The 18,353-nt window shown below is 37.4% G+C and overlaps 1 protein-coding gene across 4 annotated transcripts in view; it reads right to left on the bottom strand.

Annotated features, from left to right (window-relative positions):
* TRHDE (thyrotropin releasing hormone degrading enzyme) overlaps nucleotides 1-18,353 on the bottom strand; it is a 361,531-nt gene that overhangs the window by 54,545 nt on the left and 288,633 nt on the right. For all 4 annotated transcript variants that reach the window (XM_001488016.6, XM_023631426.2, XM_070253944.1 and 1 more), the window contains 2 exons: nucleotides 17,808-17,941; nucleotides 17,662-17,717 (listed from right to left, as the gene is read on the bottom strand). In XM_001488016.6, the coding sequence (XP_001488066.3) occupies nucleotides 17,662-17,717; nucleotides 17,808-17,941 (190 nt within the window). The remainder of the gene's footprint in view (nucleotides 1-17,661; nucleotides 17,718-17,807; nucleotides 17,942-18,353) is intronic.

Here is an 18,353-nt window from a genome sequence, read left to right as displayed (position 1 = left end):
AAAATAATTATTTCTTAAACTCATTTTGTTCTAGAGAATAAAATAATACAAAAAGTGAAATTAGTAACATCGGTTTTAAAATTAGCCATACTGGAAAACACTCTCACATTCTTGTGGAGAGAATTTGCCCATCTAAAGGCAACTTGACAATGTTTCAATGATTTTAACCATGTTTGCAATCATGAACTCAGTAATCAAATTTCCAATAATATATCTTAGTAAACAACAAATAAAATAAATAAAAACTGCATGCACAAAAATATTCTTTAGAATTATTCATAAGTGAAAGTGTGAAAACATCCTAAATCTCCAATAATATAAATATGTTTAAGTTAATTATGGTATGGATATCCCTACAATGGAATATTAAAGAACATTTCAAAATTATTTTATTAAGATAGGCAAATAAAATGCAAAGATGGAAAAGGAAGAAGTAAAAGTAGTTTTTTCCAGATGACATTACAATGATTGTAGAAAACTCTAAGGAAACGATTAAAAAACTATAAGAAATAATAAACTTAGGAAGGTTGTAAGGTTGTCAAAAATTAGGTTGGTGTAGAAAATGCAAATGTATTTCTAGATATGAGGGGTTGGCATACTTTTTCTAAAAGGGCCAGATAGTGCAGGCACACCTTGGAGATATCGCTGCTTCTGTTCCAGACCACCTCAATAAAGTGAATATCGCAATAAAGAGAGTCACAGGTATTTTTTGGTTCCCCAGTGCGTATAAAAGTTATGTTTACGCTATACTGTGTAGTCTATTAAGTGTGCAATAGCTTTATGTCTGAAAAAAACGTAAATACCTTAATTAAAAAATACTAAAATGCTAAGAAATGCTAACCATCGTCTAAGCCTTCAGTGAGTCAGAATCTTTTTGCTGGTAGCCCGTGTTGCCTCGATGTTGATGGTGCTGACCGATCAGGGTGATGTTTGCTGAAGGTGGGGGTGGCTGTGGCAATTTCTTAAAATAAAACAACAGTAAAGTTTGCCACATCAATTGACTCTTCTTTTCATGAACGATTTCTCTGTAGCATGCGATGCTGTGTGATCGCATTTTACCCACAGCAAAACTTCTTTCAAAATTGAAGTCAATCCTCTCACACCCTTCCACTGCCTTATCAAGTAAGTTTATGTCATATTCGAAATCCTTTCTTGTCATTTCAACAATCTTTACAGCATCTTCACCAGGAGTAGAGTTCCTCTCCAGTAACCACTTTCTTTGCTCATCCATAAGAAGCAAACCTCATCTGCTTTAAAGTTTTACCATGAGATTGCAGCAATTCTGTCACCTCCTGAGGCTCCACTTCTAATTCTAGTTCTCTTGCTATTTTCACCACGTCCGGGGTTACTTTCTCCGCTGAAGTCTTGAACCCCTCAAAGTCATCCTTGAGGGTTGGGATCAGTTTCTTCCAAACTCCTGTTAATGTGGATATTTTGAACTTTCCCATGAATTATGAATATTTTTAATGGCATCTAGAATGATGAATCTTTTCCAGAAGCTTTTCAATTGACTTTGCCCAGATCCATCAGAGGAATTACTGTCCATGGCAACTTTAGCCTCATGAAATGTATTTCTTAAATAGTAAGACCTGAAAGTTTGAAATTACTCCTTGATCCATGGGCTGCAGAATGGATGTGGTGCTAGCAGCCATGAAAACAACATTAATCTCATTGTACATCTCCATCAGAGCTCTTGGGTGACGAGGGGCATTGTCAATGAGTTGTAACATTTTGAAAGAAATCTTTTTTTCTGAGCAGTTGATCTCAATAGTGGGCTTAAGATAGTAAAACATGTTGTGAACAGATTTGTCACCCAGGTTTTTTGGTTCCATTTATAGAGCACAGACAGAGTAGATTTAGCATAATTCTTAGGGGCACTAGGATTTTCAGAATGGTAAATGACCATAAGCTTCAACTTAAAGTCATCAGCTGCATTAGCCTGTAACAAGAGAGTCAGCCTGTCCTTTGAAGCTTTGAAGCCAGGTGCTGACTTCTCCTCTCTAGCTACGAAAGTCCAGGATGGTAACTTCTTCCAAAAGAAAGCTGTTTGATCTACATTGAAAATCTGCTGTTTAGTGCAGCACCTTCATTAATGATCTTAGCTAGATCTTCTGGATAACTTGCTGCAGCTTCTCCAGCAGCACTTGCTGCTTCGCTTTGCACTTTTATGTTATGGAGATGGCTTTTTTCTTAAATCTCATGATCCAACCTCTGCTAGCTTCAATATTTTCTTCTGCAGCGTCCTCACCTCTCTCAACCTCCATAGAATTCAAAGGAGTCAGGGCCTTGCTCTGGATTAGGCTTTGGCTTAAGGGAATGTTGTGGCTGGTTTGATCTTCTATCCAGACCACTAAAACTTTCTCCATATCAGCAATAAAGCTATTTCACTTTCTTATTATTTGTGTGTTCACTGAAGTAGAACTTTTCATTTCCTTCAAGAACTTTTCTTTTGCATTCACAGCTTGGCTAATTGGCACAAGTTGAAATACAAGTTAACACAAACTACAAAGTGGGAGAAAATTTTGCAAAACATCTATCTCACTACTGGGCTTGTCTCAGAATATTTAGAGAATTCTTATATCTCAATAATAAGATAACCCAATTTTAAAAACTGGACAAAAGATTAGAGGAGATATTTCACAAAGGAAGATATACAGATGGTAAATAAGTGCATGAAAAGATTCTCAACATCACTGATCATCAGAAGAGTGCAAATTTAATCAGTGACAAGAAGACACACTCTACACACAGTAGTATGTCTACTGTTACAAAGACCAACAATAGGAAGCGTTGGTGAGGAGGCAAAGAAATGGGACGGTCACACACTGCTTGTTGGAACGGAACGGGGCCCAGTCACTTTGTAAAACAGTATGGGAGTGTCCTAATAAAGTAATCTTACCATACAACTCCACTCCTGGGTATTTACTAAGAGAAAGAAAGACATATATGCACACGAAGATGCATATGAAAATATTCATAGCAGCGTTATTTATAATAGATCAAAACTGGAAAAAACCCAAATGCTTAAAGAATATAAATGTCTGTTTTTTACTTGCCATTACTGCTTAATGAGTAACTCTTTTCCCGGAAAATATCTGTCTGCAACTCTGGTACATAACGCCCTGCCACTTGGGATGCTGCCAAGGTCTCAGGGGCATCTTGTTCCTCAGCAGGTAATACAGTTCTCAGCATCTCTTTAATAGAGTTTGCCTGAATTACCCTCCTAACTGGGCTCCCTGCTTCCACACTTGCTCCCTCATAGTATATTCTCAATAGAGCAGCTAGAGTGATCCTTTAAAAACATGTCTGATCATGTCACTCTTTTGTTCTAAACCCTCGCAATGGATTGCCCTCTCATTCTGGATAAAACCCCAAATTCTCACAACAGTCCCTAAGGCCTTATGTGATCTCTGCTCTGCTCTCTCTCTAAACTCACTTCATCTTGCTATGCCCCTTACTCACTCCATTAGAGCCACATCTATCTGTCTGCCTTCCTTGAACTTGCCAAGCACATTCTACCTCAGGGCCTTTGCACTTGCTGTTCCTCTGTCTGGAATGCTCTACTCAAAGATGGCTCCCTTATTTACCTCATTTAGGTCACTGCTCAAATACCAAGTGATAAATGAGGCTTCTCTGACCACATTTTCAAAATAAACTCCTTCTCTATGTCCCATCTCCAAATACTCTATGCTTTGCTTTAGTATTTATTTACTCTAAAAGCACCACCATCTGACATATATTTATGTGCTTGATAATCTGACTGCAATCACTCACCACTGTAACATAAGCTCCATAAAGCAGAAACTTTGGCTCTTTTATTCACTGCTATTCACCCAAGTGTCTATAACAGTGCCCAGTACACAGTAAGTGTTTATTAAATATTTGTTGAATAAATGAACTGTCACATTGTGGACAGGCCATTTGGGATCACCATTTCCATCCCTATTGACACATATTTGTAAGTTCCATGTGTTTTAAAATGTACAAAGCTGTAACTACATAACTGGAAGATATTGATGACTAACTTTGTATTACAGAATTTTCAACTCCTGAATTATTCTTACTAATGAGCATCAAAAATTAAAATAAAAAAGGTCAACCCATTGAAAGTATTGTGAAGTGCTTCTCATGCTTTTCATTTTCATCATTTTGCCTGTTTGTGAAAGATGCTCTCATATCACTTATCTGTTGAGGACAAGGAGAGCACAGCTCATCTTATTCTCAAGTATATACACTTTAGAAGCCGATTAACTTATCTGCAACCAGAAATAGATACTGGATGATGACAGCACATACAAACCAGGTAGCAACTACTGAAAGATTTTCCTACTAGTTTCTATGCATTTTTATAATGATGAAATACAAACTAGCAAATAAAGAACATACGTTTCTACCTTACTTTTTTTTTTTTTTTAAAGATTGGCACCTGAACTAAAAACTGTTGTCAATCTTCTTTTCGTTTTCTTTTCTTTTTCTCCCGCAATCCCCCCAGTCCATAGTTGTACGTCCTTCTAGTTGTGGCATGTGGGACGCCGCCTCAACATGGCCTGATGAGCAGTGCCATGTCTGCACCCAGGATCCGAATTGGCGAAACCCTGGGCAGCCCAAGTGGAGCATGTGAACTTAACCACTCGGCCACGGGGCCAGCCCCGCTACCTTAGTTTTAATTTGGAATGTTTTTGAAGTAGGTAAATATTTGAAAGTTTCTTCATCAAATACTTGTGAACTTCTATTGTTACAAGTGATAACTATTTAGCATATTATTCATGTGTATAAAATATTTATCTCAGTAGTACCTTCCTTTCACTAAGAAATCATTTGAATTTATTTTAACTAAACATCAGCTGTGATTCTCAAATTTTATAATTCTATATTACTGAGAATTCTCTATATTATGAGAAGCACTTGAAAATACTTTCAGTGGGTTGACCTTTTTATATTAATTTTCGATGCTCATTAGTAAGAATAATTCACAGGTGGAAACTTCTGTAATACAAAGTTAGTCATCAATATCTTCTAGTTATATAGTAATAGCTTTGTACATTTGAAACATTCTGGGGTTAAAAATACATATAGATAGGATAGAAATGGTGATCCCAAGTAAGCATGATAAAATAATCTTTCTGGGGCCAAACACAGTGATTTCATCATCCAATGAAATAAGTATCATGGCTCTGTCTGTGTTACCTGTCTACTTTTCAGTCCACGTATCTATCATCCATCTATCTGTCAACAAACTTAGTAATGTTCACACTGTATGTAGAGTTTATTGAAATTCCCTACATGTTACTTTTACACTTTTTGAAACACAAATTTTCATAGGGATTTCTCAACTCTTCACACTCTAAGAAATAACTGATAGTCTATCAATGTCAAAATTCGACAGAATTCAGTAACATTTTAAAAATAGAAATAGGGAACCTGAGAAACTCTACAAAGATGGAACTTTAAAAGCATAGTAAGCTAGGAGGCCATGAGCATAACAGGGTCTGCACAGTAATGATATTTCTGTAATAATTTTAGTCTCACTATTGGCTGAAAAAGGAGAAGTAACACATCCCTCATGGTCTGCCCTCAATTATGCAATTAACTTTCAGTACATTTGCACAGAACTGGCCCCATGGCCTGGTGGTTGAGTCCAGTGCTCTTTGCTTTGAGGGCCCAGGTTTAGTTCCCAGGCATGGACCTACACCACTCATTGGTGGCCATGCTGTGGCAGTGACCCACATACAAAACAGAGGAATATTGGCACAGATCATAGCTCAGGGTGAATCTTCCTCAGCAAAAAACAACAAAAAAATACATTTGCACACTGGGAATGCAAAACCAACTAATTTTCACCCGGAGTTCTTTTTATTTTGACATTTCTGACAGCGTTCCCAAGAAGCCTCCAATGATTTTGAGTGTGTTCAAGTTAGCATCCACAGAAAACCTCTAATACTCATGATTCTCTTCAAGGCCCATTAGCCTGACTTGAATTTGTCACATAGAGACTGCCATACTAGTGTTTTTTCTTACTACAAACTCCCTTTTTCCCCTTTTGGTAAGCACTACCACCTGGTGACCTGGAGAGTTGATACTGAACCTCTGTTTAATCCTCATCCTAATTAGATGAAGCAGCTGTGCAATTGGAAGCCTCTGCCTGCCTCCCTGTAGAGCCTTCAGTCAACTGCACTCCAGGCCATCTCAGTTTAGGAAGGAGAACCCAATCTGTAATTCAAATGTGATCTGATTCTGCAGGGCCCAGTGCTATGTCTTCTCCTCGGAGGCGGCCCACACTCGTGTCTTCAAATAACATTAGACAGCTTCTGGCACAGTTGCCATGAGTCGAGTTCTCTTAATCCAATGTTTTCTTACATCCAAAGGAGCCAAAGCCTCTTCACTGGTACTCCATTCCGTGTAAGAGCATTGGAAGCATTCCACTCAGAATAGTTCAAATCGCATGCAATTAAAGGAGAATGGCATGTGTTTCAAATCCTCTCCAAGGCTTTAAGATTTGCCACATCAGCAAAAGTGTGTGTTAATTTGAATTAATCACTTACCTTCATTGCACAAAATGTTGGAACTATATTTCCTTTCCTTTCCCCTCTTCCCAAATTATTGCCTCTTCAAATATAAAAAGGGAATCTGTATTTTCATGACAAGTAGAAACTAGGTAATTATCTATTTTCCATCGTCTTTATTCAAATTTCCTTCTCACAGTAGCATTGCTGCCTTCAGTAAATGACTGTGGAAGCCCAGAATAGATTCTGTGAGTTCTGGGAGAAAAATCCACGCAGTTCTTTACGTTGTCACTAGCTGATTAGCATCTTTGTCAAGAAAGATGACTATCAAGAAGACCCCTGTGAACCCTGTTCTGAGATGGGAGATAGCATCGCAAGACAGCTTAGAAGAGCGACTCCTCTAACGTAAAACCTGCACTGACCTGTGCTCACATGCTCCTCATTTTAAAGATGTATTTATAAATTTGATTATCATAATAAAAATGAATGAGGCTTTTTGAGAGCCAGAGTGTATATATATATGTATATATACTCTCAGAATGTATATATAGATACACATATATATATTTATATACATATATACATAGCTCTTGTTGAAAATTAGGCTTTCTACAGACTGAGTTGACCACAAAACTCTTGTTTTCTTCTTTCTTATCAATTATTCCTTGCTGAAATAACCTATTTATTTCTCTTTTCTTTACTTCATCTTTCTAAGCTTCTGATTCCCTCAAAGAACATCACAGAACAACCACAACACCTAAAGATGCCCTCTCCTCTCAGCTGACCCTCACTGCAGGCACGGCGACCGTTCCTGCGCACTGGCACTGCCAGCAGCTTTGCGACAGACTATTACAGATTCAGATGCCAGACCAGCTTGCAAGAACATTCTGCCCTGTTTCTCCCCAGGGAGAACGATGGAACAGCTCTGAGCTCTGCATTCCCGTGCAGGGTTGACATGCGCCAGTGTGCTCATTTGGACATAAAGGGCTCTCCCAATTACAGAGGAGCCCTCCAGTACCTTTCCAGTCTTGGGAAAAATTCTGAGACACTTAGATTATGAGTTTGGTTTACAGCTATGAGATGTAATATTTGAAATGGTAGCATATTTAATAATAAAACCTAAAAACTCATTTCGAATACTTATAACTGAATCCCTGATATCTGGATTGTTGAATCATCAACTCCTGACTCCAGGATCCAAAGAAAGCCATGCTTACTGCCATTAAGGATGCCTGGTTGAAGTCTTTCAGCTTCAAAGGAGCACCTGCTCTCTAAACTGATGCCATAAATACCCTCTAGGCCTCAAAGGCAGTGGTTTTCACATTGCTATGTGTGTCAGAATCATGGGAAGTGCCTCACAGAATGTAGATTCCCTGGCAGTCCTGGGAATATGCAATTTTTAATAAAACATCCCTGGTGCTTCCGATGTACGTGGTCTTTCAGAGGATGCTCAAAGAGCACGGGAACTGAGTAAGCAGAAGACTTGCTGCCAGCGGCAGATGGACAGCTCAGATTCATGACAGGAAGGACACTAGGATAATGCCATCCCATCCAGCAAGCCAAGATCGGAGGAACATTCAGGGCTTTATGCAGAAGTACATATTACAAATACTTACTCTAGTAAAGCTGGTGGTATCAGTGACCATTTTGGAGGGAGCTTTGCCTAAATAATTTAAATTATTTGTGAACAGGTAAGTATTTCAAATTCTTGGGAAGTTCAGAGATCCTAGTGAAATCTCAAGCTTAGGTTTCAAAACAATGAGAGAATCAAAAGAATCACACTTTTGTGTCCAATATGACCAGACGGTACTACATACAATGTGAATAATAACTGTTTTTAATTTGTGAGATGCTAAAGAACATAAACATATACACTTACTCAAAGAAATTTGTATTTACATTTGGAAATTTAAACTATTTATTCTTAAAAAGAAATGGCTCATGTAAATCCATGTAACCTACAAACATCGCCCACACTTCCATGACTCAAGAGTGCAAGCTGTTTGATATGAAAATGGATCAAACCTACAGAGCGATGTCAAAATCTCTCTCTTCTACTTTCTATCCAGCATTCTCAGACATTAGTCATTAATATTGTCATTTTCGCCTACAGAGCTGAAATACAAATTTGGCATGAGAAGGTTATAAATTTGCTTGTCATTTAATGCAGTAAAATTTAAAAGTCTCCAAGAAAATTTGCAGTCCTCAAGCACCGCAGGCCTGCCCTAATCCTCAGGAGGTGCGCCCCTCTCAGAAGTACCTGGTATGGTCGCTCCCCTACATCCTTGTCCCAGGGACACCATCTGTGACTCCACCCTCGGAAGATGTTTAACTACAGCTCTAAGGAGCATGTTACCTCTCTCTCTAACCTCGAGCAGACCAGTGTGTGCCTGAAGGAACTGTGTAGCTAGAAAATTCCGGACAAGACTCTAGGCTTTGACGGGGTGATCAGAGAAAGAAAGCCAAAGATTCCAGCTCATTATAGTAAAATGTCCTGAAAATGCTTTCCAATTGTTTTTAACATTTGTCTCTGGCAAAGAGTTGCATAAGCCACAACTAATTTAGATGCCTTTTGGATATGAATTTTTAAATAATTTCATGCAAAAACGTATAAAATGAGAGGGCTGTGAGGTGACTTTTGTGGTATATCTCAAGAGGAGCATGAGCTGATGATGACAGACAGTGAGAATCCCCAGCCTCAGACGGGTGAGCCATGCATGATCTTTCAGGGACGTTCGGGAGCTCCTGAAGGGACCCGCTGTGAGTCAGGCTCACAGCATGAAAGGTCTGCACTGGACAGAAAGGCTGAGGGGACAGCTACAGGCTAATTTTAATAGCTTTTGGTCAATGGTAGAAGATTGGAAGCATATAGCCAACAATAAATCTTATTTTGCAATAAACAATTTTATCACTTTCAGGATTTCATAAATATTTAACAGTAATCCTTTTGCACACACATTCTAGTGGCTTACCAAAAGATAAATAAGAACATAATCATACATGGATATTTCTCCCAAATGAGCCAAGTACAAACAGCTAAAGAATCATCCTTCTCTCCCTACCCAGTGAGTACAATATAAAATACACTTTAATCAGTTTTCTATTATTATTAATAACTCTCATGACTCCAATATGAAACACAACTAAGAAAGAAAAATGTTTATACTGAGATTCTACAGTACTTTAAAAAAGAAAAGGGTAGTGACGGAAGAAAGAATTCTGAAACTAAATATCCTACATAAATTCTGAGTTTATAAAGCAGTAGACGAGGTCAGAGGGAGCCAGGATCCTTAAGCAGGTTTTACAGAGCAGTGTTCAGGTGAAGTGAGGCAGTTCTGTCATCTCCACGACAGAGTGAGGATGTCAGGACAAAACACCCAGTCAGCCAAGGGATTTCTCACAAAAGGCTTCTAAGTCATTCCTTCTGCATTCTATATGAAAGGTCAGCGTGTTACACATCCAAACAGCCAGCTGTCAAGGGAGGAAAGGGTGCTCTCCACCCAGCCTGGCTCAGGGCACTGTTGCTTTTCAGGCACATAATGCTCTAACGTCTGCAATGAGTGAAGAAATGCTCAATACATGTTTTCAACAGAAGCTTTAAACAAGGTACAGGAGAGCCCTCCAGAAGACACAGGAGACCGTCCAACAAAACCATGATGGAAGCAGTCCCACAAGGACCGGATTCCTACCACGCAGTTCGCAAACATTGTTAAGGGTATTTTAGCAATTTTGTTCCCAGCCCTGAAACCAGGGCTTAGAAACGAAAACAATCTGTAAGTATCTCAGATTTATAAACTCTGAAACAAGTCAATAAAATGTATTTATTAATTTTTACACATATATGCGTCGAATATGTATTAAGCTCTATTGATATCTGTTCACCAACACTTAGAGCACTTCTAAGCATGACATTCACGATCTCCACCTATGAGTCCTTATGTTTGTTATTAAGAAAACACTAATTTTTGTTTTTCTGAGGAAGATTAGCCTTGAGCTAACATCTACCACCAATCCTCCTCTTTTTGCTGAGGAAGCCCGGCCCTGAGCTAACATCCATGCCCATCTTCCTCTACTGTACATGTGGGATGCCTGCCACAGCAGGCTTGCCACGTGGTGCCATCTCCGCACCCCGGATCCAAACTGGCGAACCCCGGGCTGCTGAAGCGGAATGTGAGAACTTCATTGCTGCGCCACCAGGCCAGCACCGGATTTTCTTAATATTCTCTGATTCTGCCCTTTGAGAGACTCTTCCTTTTCCATTATCCCCCATGGACATATGTGAGGTGAGAGTTGGGCATACACCTTCCTTGGGCGCCATGCCGCTTTGTCATCCCACTTCCTGCCTCTAGAAAGTTGAGTACATAAGGGTTGTTTCAAGTCTTAGATACATACAGCATGGCTTGCCAAGTAGAGCATAGGTCCACACCTGGGATCCAAACTGGTGAACCCGGAGCCACTGAAGCAGAACACGTGAATTTAACCACTGCACCACCAGGCTAGACCCAAGACAACACTAATATTTTAAAAGAAATAATTGCTATCTTATTCTTTAACAAAGTTTACCAACTAACCTGAAATAACCTGCCCATGTCAAGGCTTTGAGAGTGATTAGATCCTTAACAGAACAGCCTACAACAGAAATTTTAAAAATATATTATGCAGACTAAAAATATATGTTATCATATTAATAATGCAATAAATTAGCATAGATGCTGCATAACTGAATTTTCCAGGAAACTGGTGACTGAATAAATAAATCAGTGCAATAACTGCCCAGGACAAGGATGATGACGGTGTTGATGATGATGATGATGACAATGATGATGATGATTTATCTCAGGGACCCTTTTGGATATGCACAAATTTTCCAAATAATTCTTATGTGTTTTGAATATTTTCAAACAAAATGCCACATAGGTCCACAATCCAGTGACACACACTTTCATAGCTTTGTAAAATTGTACTCAGATCAAGTTAATAGCTTTAAATATTCCAATCCAGTAATTATTGTACTCTCTATTGCAAATCTTCAAATTTCCAGTTTCTATCACGTTAAGCTAGTAACTTCAATAAGAATTCTTACCTTGTTTAGGTGCCAATTCCACTCCTGAGAAATCTCAAATCTCTGCTCTACCTAAGCTGCAGCTTGAGCGTTACTGTTGTAATACTCTCCTGCCAAAAGCCCATCCTCTAGTTCACACGTTCTTGCTCTCACTCTCCTACTTTTAAACCTTTCGTGGATTTCCATTGTAAACTTTCATTCTTCTAATGCTATTTCCTATACGATGTCCTCTATAATCTTCCCAGGCCCCATTAATTCTTTACTTCCCAATGCTTTCATAGTGTTTTACTCATAACACTTTTATACTGAATATAATTAACTGTCTACTATATATTGTGCCTACTAGATTGTGAACTCATTGAAAATGAGGAATGCATCTTATTATTATACTTCCCAATCTAACAATGCTTTATCAAAACAAGAACCAAAACCAAACATGAACACTCAACAAAAAAATCTGGGCATTTTAGTCACCAATGTCAAAGCTCAAGTCATAATACAATGATATTTGCAAGGCAATCAATTAATTAATTCTGTATATACAAGCAGTGAAAATTAGAACACGTAAGTGCAAAAGCAGTGCCATTTCCTATAAAAGCATGTATCATTTTTCAAAAGAGGAAATAACATGACATTACCAGAACCCATGTACATAAAATCACACAGCTTGACTTAAGGACCTGGATAAATGGGGAGAAATAATATGTTTGGGTAATGGAAAGCTCACATTTGAAAAAAGGTTAATTATTTAAAAATTAATTTATAGATCCAATGCATATCCAGATAATTACAGCAGGATGTTTTAATGGGCTTCGTCAAACTGATTCTAAAATTTACATTGAAGAGAAAATACGTAATATTTTGTACAAGAATAAGGAAACTTTTGTCAACTACAACATACTATAAAGCTAAACTAGTTAGAACAACATGGTACTACTGCCGAAAAGAAAAGAGAACAATTAAACAGAGTTGAATCAATTCCCTAAAATATGAGCATTAAGATAAAGATATCATTTCAAATCTATGATAAGGAGGGCCTTTTAAATAAGTAAGATTGAAATGATTGGTTATGAATGTAGTAATGTTAAAGAAAATTAGACCCCACTCCTTTCTATACACAAAAATTAGAGAAGGGAGGACTGAGGAGATAGATGCGAAAACGAAATAGTGTTTAAAGAAAAGGGGGGAGAATTTTTAAAATCTTCAGAAGGAGAAGGTCTTCATGGAAGACAGAAGCAGAGAATCAGGAAGCTATAAAAGGAATCACTTGACATACAAATTAAAAGCCTTTGATTGGTGAAACACATCACAAATGAACAAAAAAAATGACATAGTATTGAGAGAAAATACTATAAAAATGTGTTTTACAAAAGGGATTAATATTGGAAAACATCCAAAACCTATAGGAAAATAGAATAGGGAAAAGACCTCACCCATCTTCTATTAGGTTTTATCTTTCCTTTTTTAATCAGGTAACAATTCACAGAAAAAAAATACGAACAACAAATGTAGCAATTTGAAGCGCAAATTAACTTAACTAATACTATAACAACTTCAAAAAATTCTTTGTGAAAAGATTGTCAAAACGTAAAGGGGCACACTCTTCATTCTCATGGAGGGTTTGTGGGAACTGGGCTCTCTCATACCTGGTTGATGGAGGGTGAAACTGGGCACGTCTTGGGAATATGATTTGTAATATTTATCAAAAATTTTATACTCTTTGAACCAAAAATTCAACTTGCGGGAATCAATCCTATAAAAATACACATATGCACAGCAAAAGACTATCAAGGGAACTCACTGCAGTCTTGATACAATAATGAAAAATTAGAAACAATGGAATAAAGCTCCCAGACATATTGTGATAAATGAATCAGAGAACAAAATGCATTTCTGTTCATGTAAAAAGAATTAAAATGTATGGAAATGTAAAGAAAAAATTGCGGATTGATACACACTGAATAGTAATCATTTTACCTCTGAGGAGGGCAAAGTGATGGCAGAGCAGGGGAGGGAGTAAAAGAAAATTTTCTCAATGTATTTTTCTTTTGTTTTAATCTTGTACAATTAGAGTGCGTTCGTGTGGTTTTATACATTTAAAAAACAACCATAAAAAGAATATGTAGCGTATGTTTACTCAACTGTACAGAAATAGTGGAACGGAATTTTATAGTGTGAATGGCTAACAATTAATCATCAATTCACACAACAAGCAGATATTGGCCCCAGAGGTTAAGTTAGGCAGCAGTAATACAAGGAAGAGACAAAGGCTTGTCCTTCAGATCATGCAAGAGTCACCAGGGACCCAGGAGAGTACGTGGCTGAGCTACAAGGTGACAACTACTATAACACAGGTTTACAGGATGTCACCTTACTCCTGCTGGGGAGGACAGAGAAGGCTTCAGGTAAGGGAGTGCAAGTGAAATAGTGTTTTAGCTGAATAGTAATATTCCCAGCAGACAAGGGGCAGAAAGGTGGGAAGGAATTTCACATAATGGGCAAAAGCACTGTGACTTGAGGTCATGGGCTCTGCAGTGCCACTGCCTGGGGTTGAATCCCAGCCCCCACCCCTACTGAAAGGCTGTGCAACCTTAGCTGAGTGACTTAACTCCTCCTGAGCTCCTTGTCTCACCCACACAGTGGCTATGGCAGCCACACCACTCCATGGGTCACTGAGAACACCGAACAAGGCCATCCCTCAGAGCCTCAGTGCAGTACCCGGAACGTGCATTTTAATAAATATTTGCTATTCTTTGACTTGTTATCTAAGAAGCCAAAGAAAGTATGATGTGTCCAGGAAACTGAAAGAAGGTTGATACCAATTGGTAGCAAAACTATGAATCATTTACTAGAATACAATGAAATATGAATAACTTTGAACTCCAAGTAAGTGTAGGGCATTTGCCTTAATAATTCTTATTTTGTATTTCTTTACTTGCACACGAAAAGGAAAATTATCTCATGATCAGCAAAATAAATTTTAATATATATTCAATAAGATTTGCATATTTTCCTGGTGAATTTGTACAAATGGCAATGAAATTGTTTACTTCAAACTTTAAGGCTTCTAAAATTGGAAATGAAAGCAATTATAGGCTTTAGTCAATAAGGAATTTAATTTCCGAAAAAAAAATTCATCCACTAAAATTAAATAAAATATTCCATTTAAAAAGTACTTCTATCATTTAGTGCAGATGAATCAAAAGATCCCTTCTTAATGCAAATCAAAACTACACTTAGATATCATCTTATGCCCATTAGAATGGCTATAATTACCAAGACAAAAAACAACAAATGTTGGAGACAATGTGGAGAAAAGGAAACCCTCATACACTGCTGGTGGGAATGCAAACTGGTGCAGCTACTATGGAAAACAGTATGCACATTTCTCGAAAAATTAAAAATAGAAATACCGTACCATCCAGCTATCCCACTACTGGGTATTTATCCAAAGAGCTGGAAATCAGCAATTCAAAGAGACTTAGACACCCCTACGTTCACTGCAGCATTAGTCACAATAACCAAGAGGTGGAAACAACCCAAGTGCCTACTGACTGATGATTGGATAAAGAAGATGTGGTGTATATATATAAGGGAATACTACTCAGCCATAAAAAAGACAAAATAGTCCCATTTGCAACAACATGGATGGACCTTGAGGGTATTATGTAAAGCAAAATAATCCAGACAAATACAAACACTGCATGATGTCACTCACATATGGAAGCTAAACAAACACACAGATAAAGAGAACAGATTAGTGGTTACCAGAGGGAGAGAGGGAAAGAGGGTTGGGCTGCGGGCACAAAGGGTAAATGGGCACATTTATATGGTGACTGACAAATAATAATTCATTTACACCTGAAATTTCAGAATGTTATAAGCCATTATGACCTTGAAAAAAAAAAGATGCATTCCTTTCAATTCCCATCTGTCCTCTGTCTTTATGACATCACTACCTATTTATGATATCACTACTTATTTATGACATCACTACTTATTTGTGTTCTCACCATCATTTCAAACCCATAAGGATTCACATGAACTACTGTTTCAAATCCTTTCAGTCTATATTTTCTGAAACTTTTATCAAAATAAATCATATTACTGCTGAGATATATATGTATATATATACTTCTGGTTAACAGCATGGTCTCTGCAGCCAGACCACATGGATGAAGCCTGGCCCTGTCAATTACTATCTGTGTGACTTTAGACAAGTTACTTGACCTCTCTGAGCCTCAGTTTCCTCACCTATACAATGGAAATAATAGTAATATTACATATCTACATATCTCATAAGGTGCTATGAGAATTAAACAAGTTACTATAAGTAAAACAGAACACTGTCTGGAGTCTTATAAGTGCTAATAATTATTAGCTAGTGATATTAATTCTCTCCTAGTTCACAAACCTTTCCTTATGGTTCTCTTAATACACCTCTCTCTCTTTTTCCTGCTTCTCTCTCAGTGCAAAGTTACATTCAGTACCTTCTCTTTCTGGCTGCCTAGACTCTCTAAACTTCTATGTCAAAATAATCTTCACATTATACCTCACACTTCCTTCAAAGTCTTCGTATATTACCGTAGAGCAAAAACTACATCTTTATCATTCTCTCTACATATTGTCATCTCAGGAGACCTTCCTCCACCTCTATTATTTCTAAATTTTCGCCCAATAAGATGGTGCCATGGTAAGGAAAAGACTTCATCTACCCTTTGCTGGAAGTGAACCCTGGTTCTTATTAAACGAATACATTCACCTGGTACAATTTCATTAGAAATTTCCTTGTTGACAAAATGTCCTTGGATGTGCCATTGAGTTAGTAGGCAATTCTGGGCCTGAAACACTCCATGCCTAGTGAGAGCGAGGCCCTGGGACAGCGCCACTTACCGAGTAGGAGAACATATCAGTGTGGTTCTTGGTTTCCTTAGTGATGACAAGGAAGGCAAAGGTCAGAGGTTTTTTCTTTTTCTAACAAGAAAGCATCTGAAATTTCTTCTTTACCCTTCCTTACTGTTCTCCCCACTACATTACTTCTTTCTGCAAAAACCAACCTCTGTAACCTGACCCCAAACTTTGACTGTGCTTCCATGTCAGTAATTACCAAGCTTCTATATTTCAGCTCATTAGTTCCAATGGATGAGGATGGTACAGGGTGTGATATGGAAGAATTGAAATTCAATTAAATACACAAATTGTAAAGGCAGTTTCAGGCCCCATGTATGAAACAATGCTTATTACTAAAATAAGTTATGTATTTTATCAGCACAGACATATCTAACTGGTTTCACACAATTATCATAGGAGAAAATGTGGTAAATCACAAAAAACAGGTAAGTAATGAGAATTATCCCTGTCCTAATCTTTAGCTTATAATGTCAGATTATTAAAATTAAAACTGTACTTGGATGTGAAACAATACAAAATATTAAAAGGACTGAATTTATCTTACTATTTAGTCTCAAAATTGAGTAAATAGCTTGAGTTTACGATCAATGGTATTTCAAACAAATAACTATTTAATGGCTATTCAAAAAATAACAGATCTTAAGATATATACATAATGATGAAAATAACACAAATATTACTATAACTAGTAAAACCAAAGGCTTCTGCTACAAGATTGATATCTATTTTGTCCAGTAAAGCTTTACCTGTGCAATAGTTATTTCTGTCTAGCAGCACAAGATTTTCAAAATGAATGACATTCAAATAAACATTAAAAAAAGATATACTAGTATATGTCAGGAAAAAAAACTGCTGATGCTTGAAGGTATTTTCCATCAAAAACTGAATATGTCACAATGGTCCTTCTGTCGAGCTCATTAATGAAAGTGAAGAGTGATTACTAATCTCCAGAGTGTTCAATTGAACTTGCAGCAAAAATTGACCAAGTTACTCCTAACTTAGAAACACCCCATGTCTACTATTGACCAAGAGTTTGAGACTTATTATAATTCATATCAAAACACAAAGAACGTGGGATAGAAATTGTTTTAGAAGATTTCTTATTCAAAACACATATAGTATTTAGCTTAATAGAGGAAGTCTTACCAGCCGGAGGTCCATTTTGCAGACCCACAGGAAACATACCTGGCTAGGCTGAAGGCGTCGTCGATCAAACCTGCGCGGTTACTGACAGAGAGGATCTACGAGCCCAACCAGAAAGAAAACGAAATCACTTAGGATTAAAATGGCAGGTGCTCACATATCAAAACAGATGAGTATATCCAATTTACCTCATGGTTCCTGATCAACTGATCAATTAACAATCTCCAATTCCTTAAGTCATAGTTGACTCTAAAATAGCCAGTTTGGTTGATGTTCCCCAGCAACCAGCTTCCTTTGTCCAAAGAAGTTATTCTGTGGTGCTCTGAAAACAGCATTTTGGGGGGTAAAATAGATTTAAAATTTTAAGGGCTAAAATGGGATGAAGTACGTTTTCTTAATACCAGACATCACAGTATCAATAAGTAAAAGAGAACACCACCTTAAATACCTAATTGAAATCTGCTCTTTAATCAACTATTTGCTATATCTAGAATTTCCTAGAAAACTTTTAATTGGTTACTCATTACCTCAATTAATTGTCTTCTTATAATTAACATTTTTGTTCTCAATAAAACCCCATTACCTATACATAATTTTCTTCCTCAGAATAAATGTAAGCAAGAAATCTACTACTATATTCATGTGGCTTCTAGTTAGATTGTATGTCGATATGTGCCTAGAATAAAAGAAAAGTTTTTGACACATATTCCTCTTATTTTCTTCAGTAAGGAAGT

The sequence above is a fragment of the Equus caballus genome, chromosome 28 (assembly GCF_041296265.1).
Source record: "Equus caballus isolate H_3958 breed thoroughbred chromosome 28, TB-T2T, whole genome shotgun sequence".
Lineage (NCBI taxonomy): Eukaryota > Metazoa > Chordata > Mammalia > Perissodactyla > Equidae > Equus > Equus caballus.
Note: the sequence above shows the minus strand (reverse complement) of the source record. Positions and strands in the feature narration are given on the sequence as shown.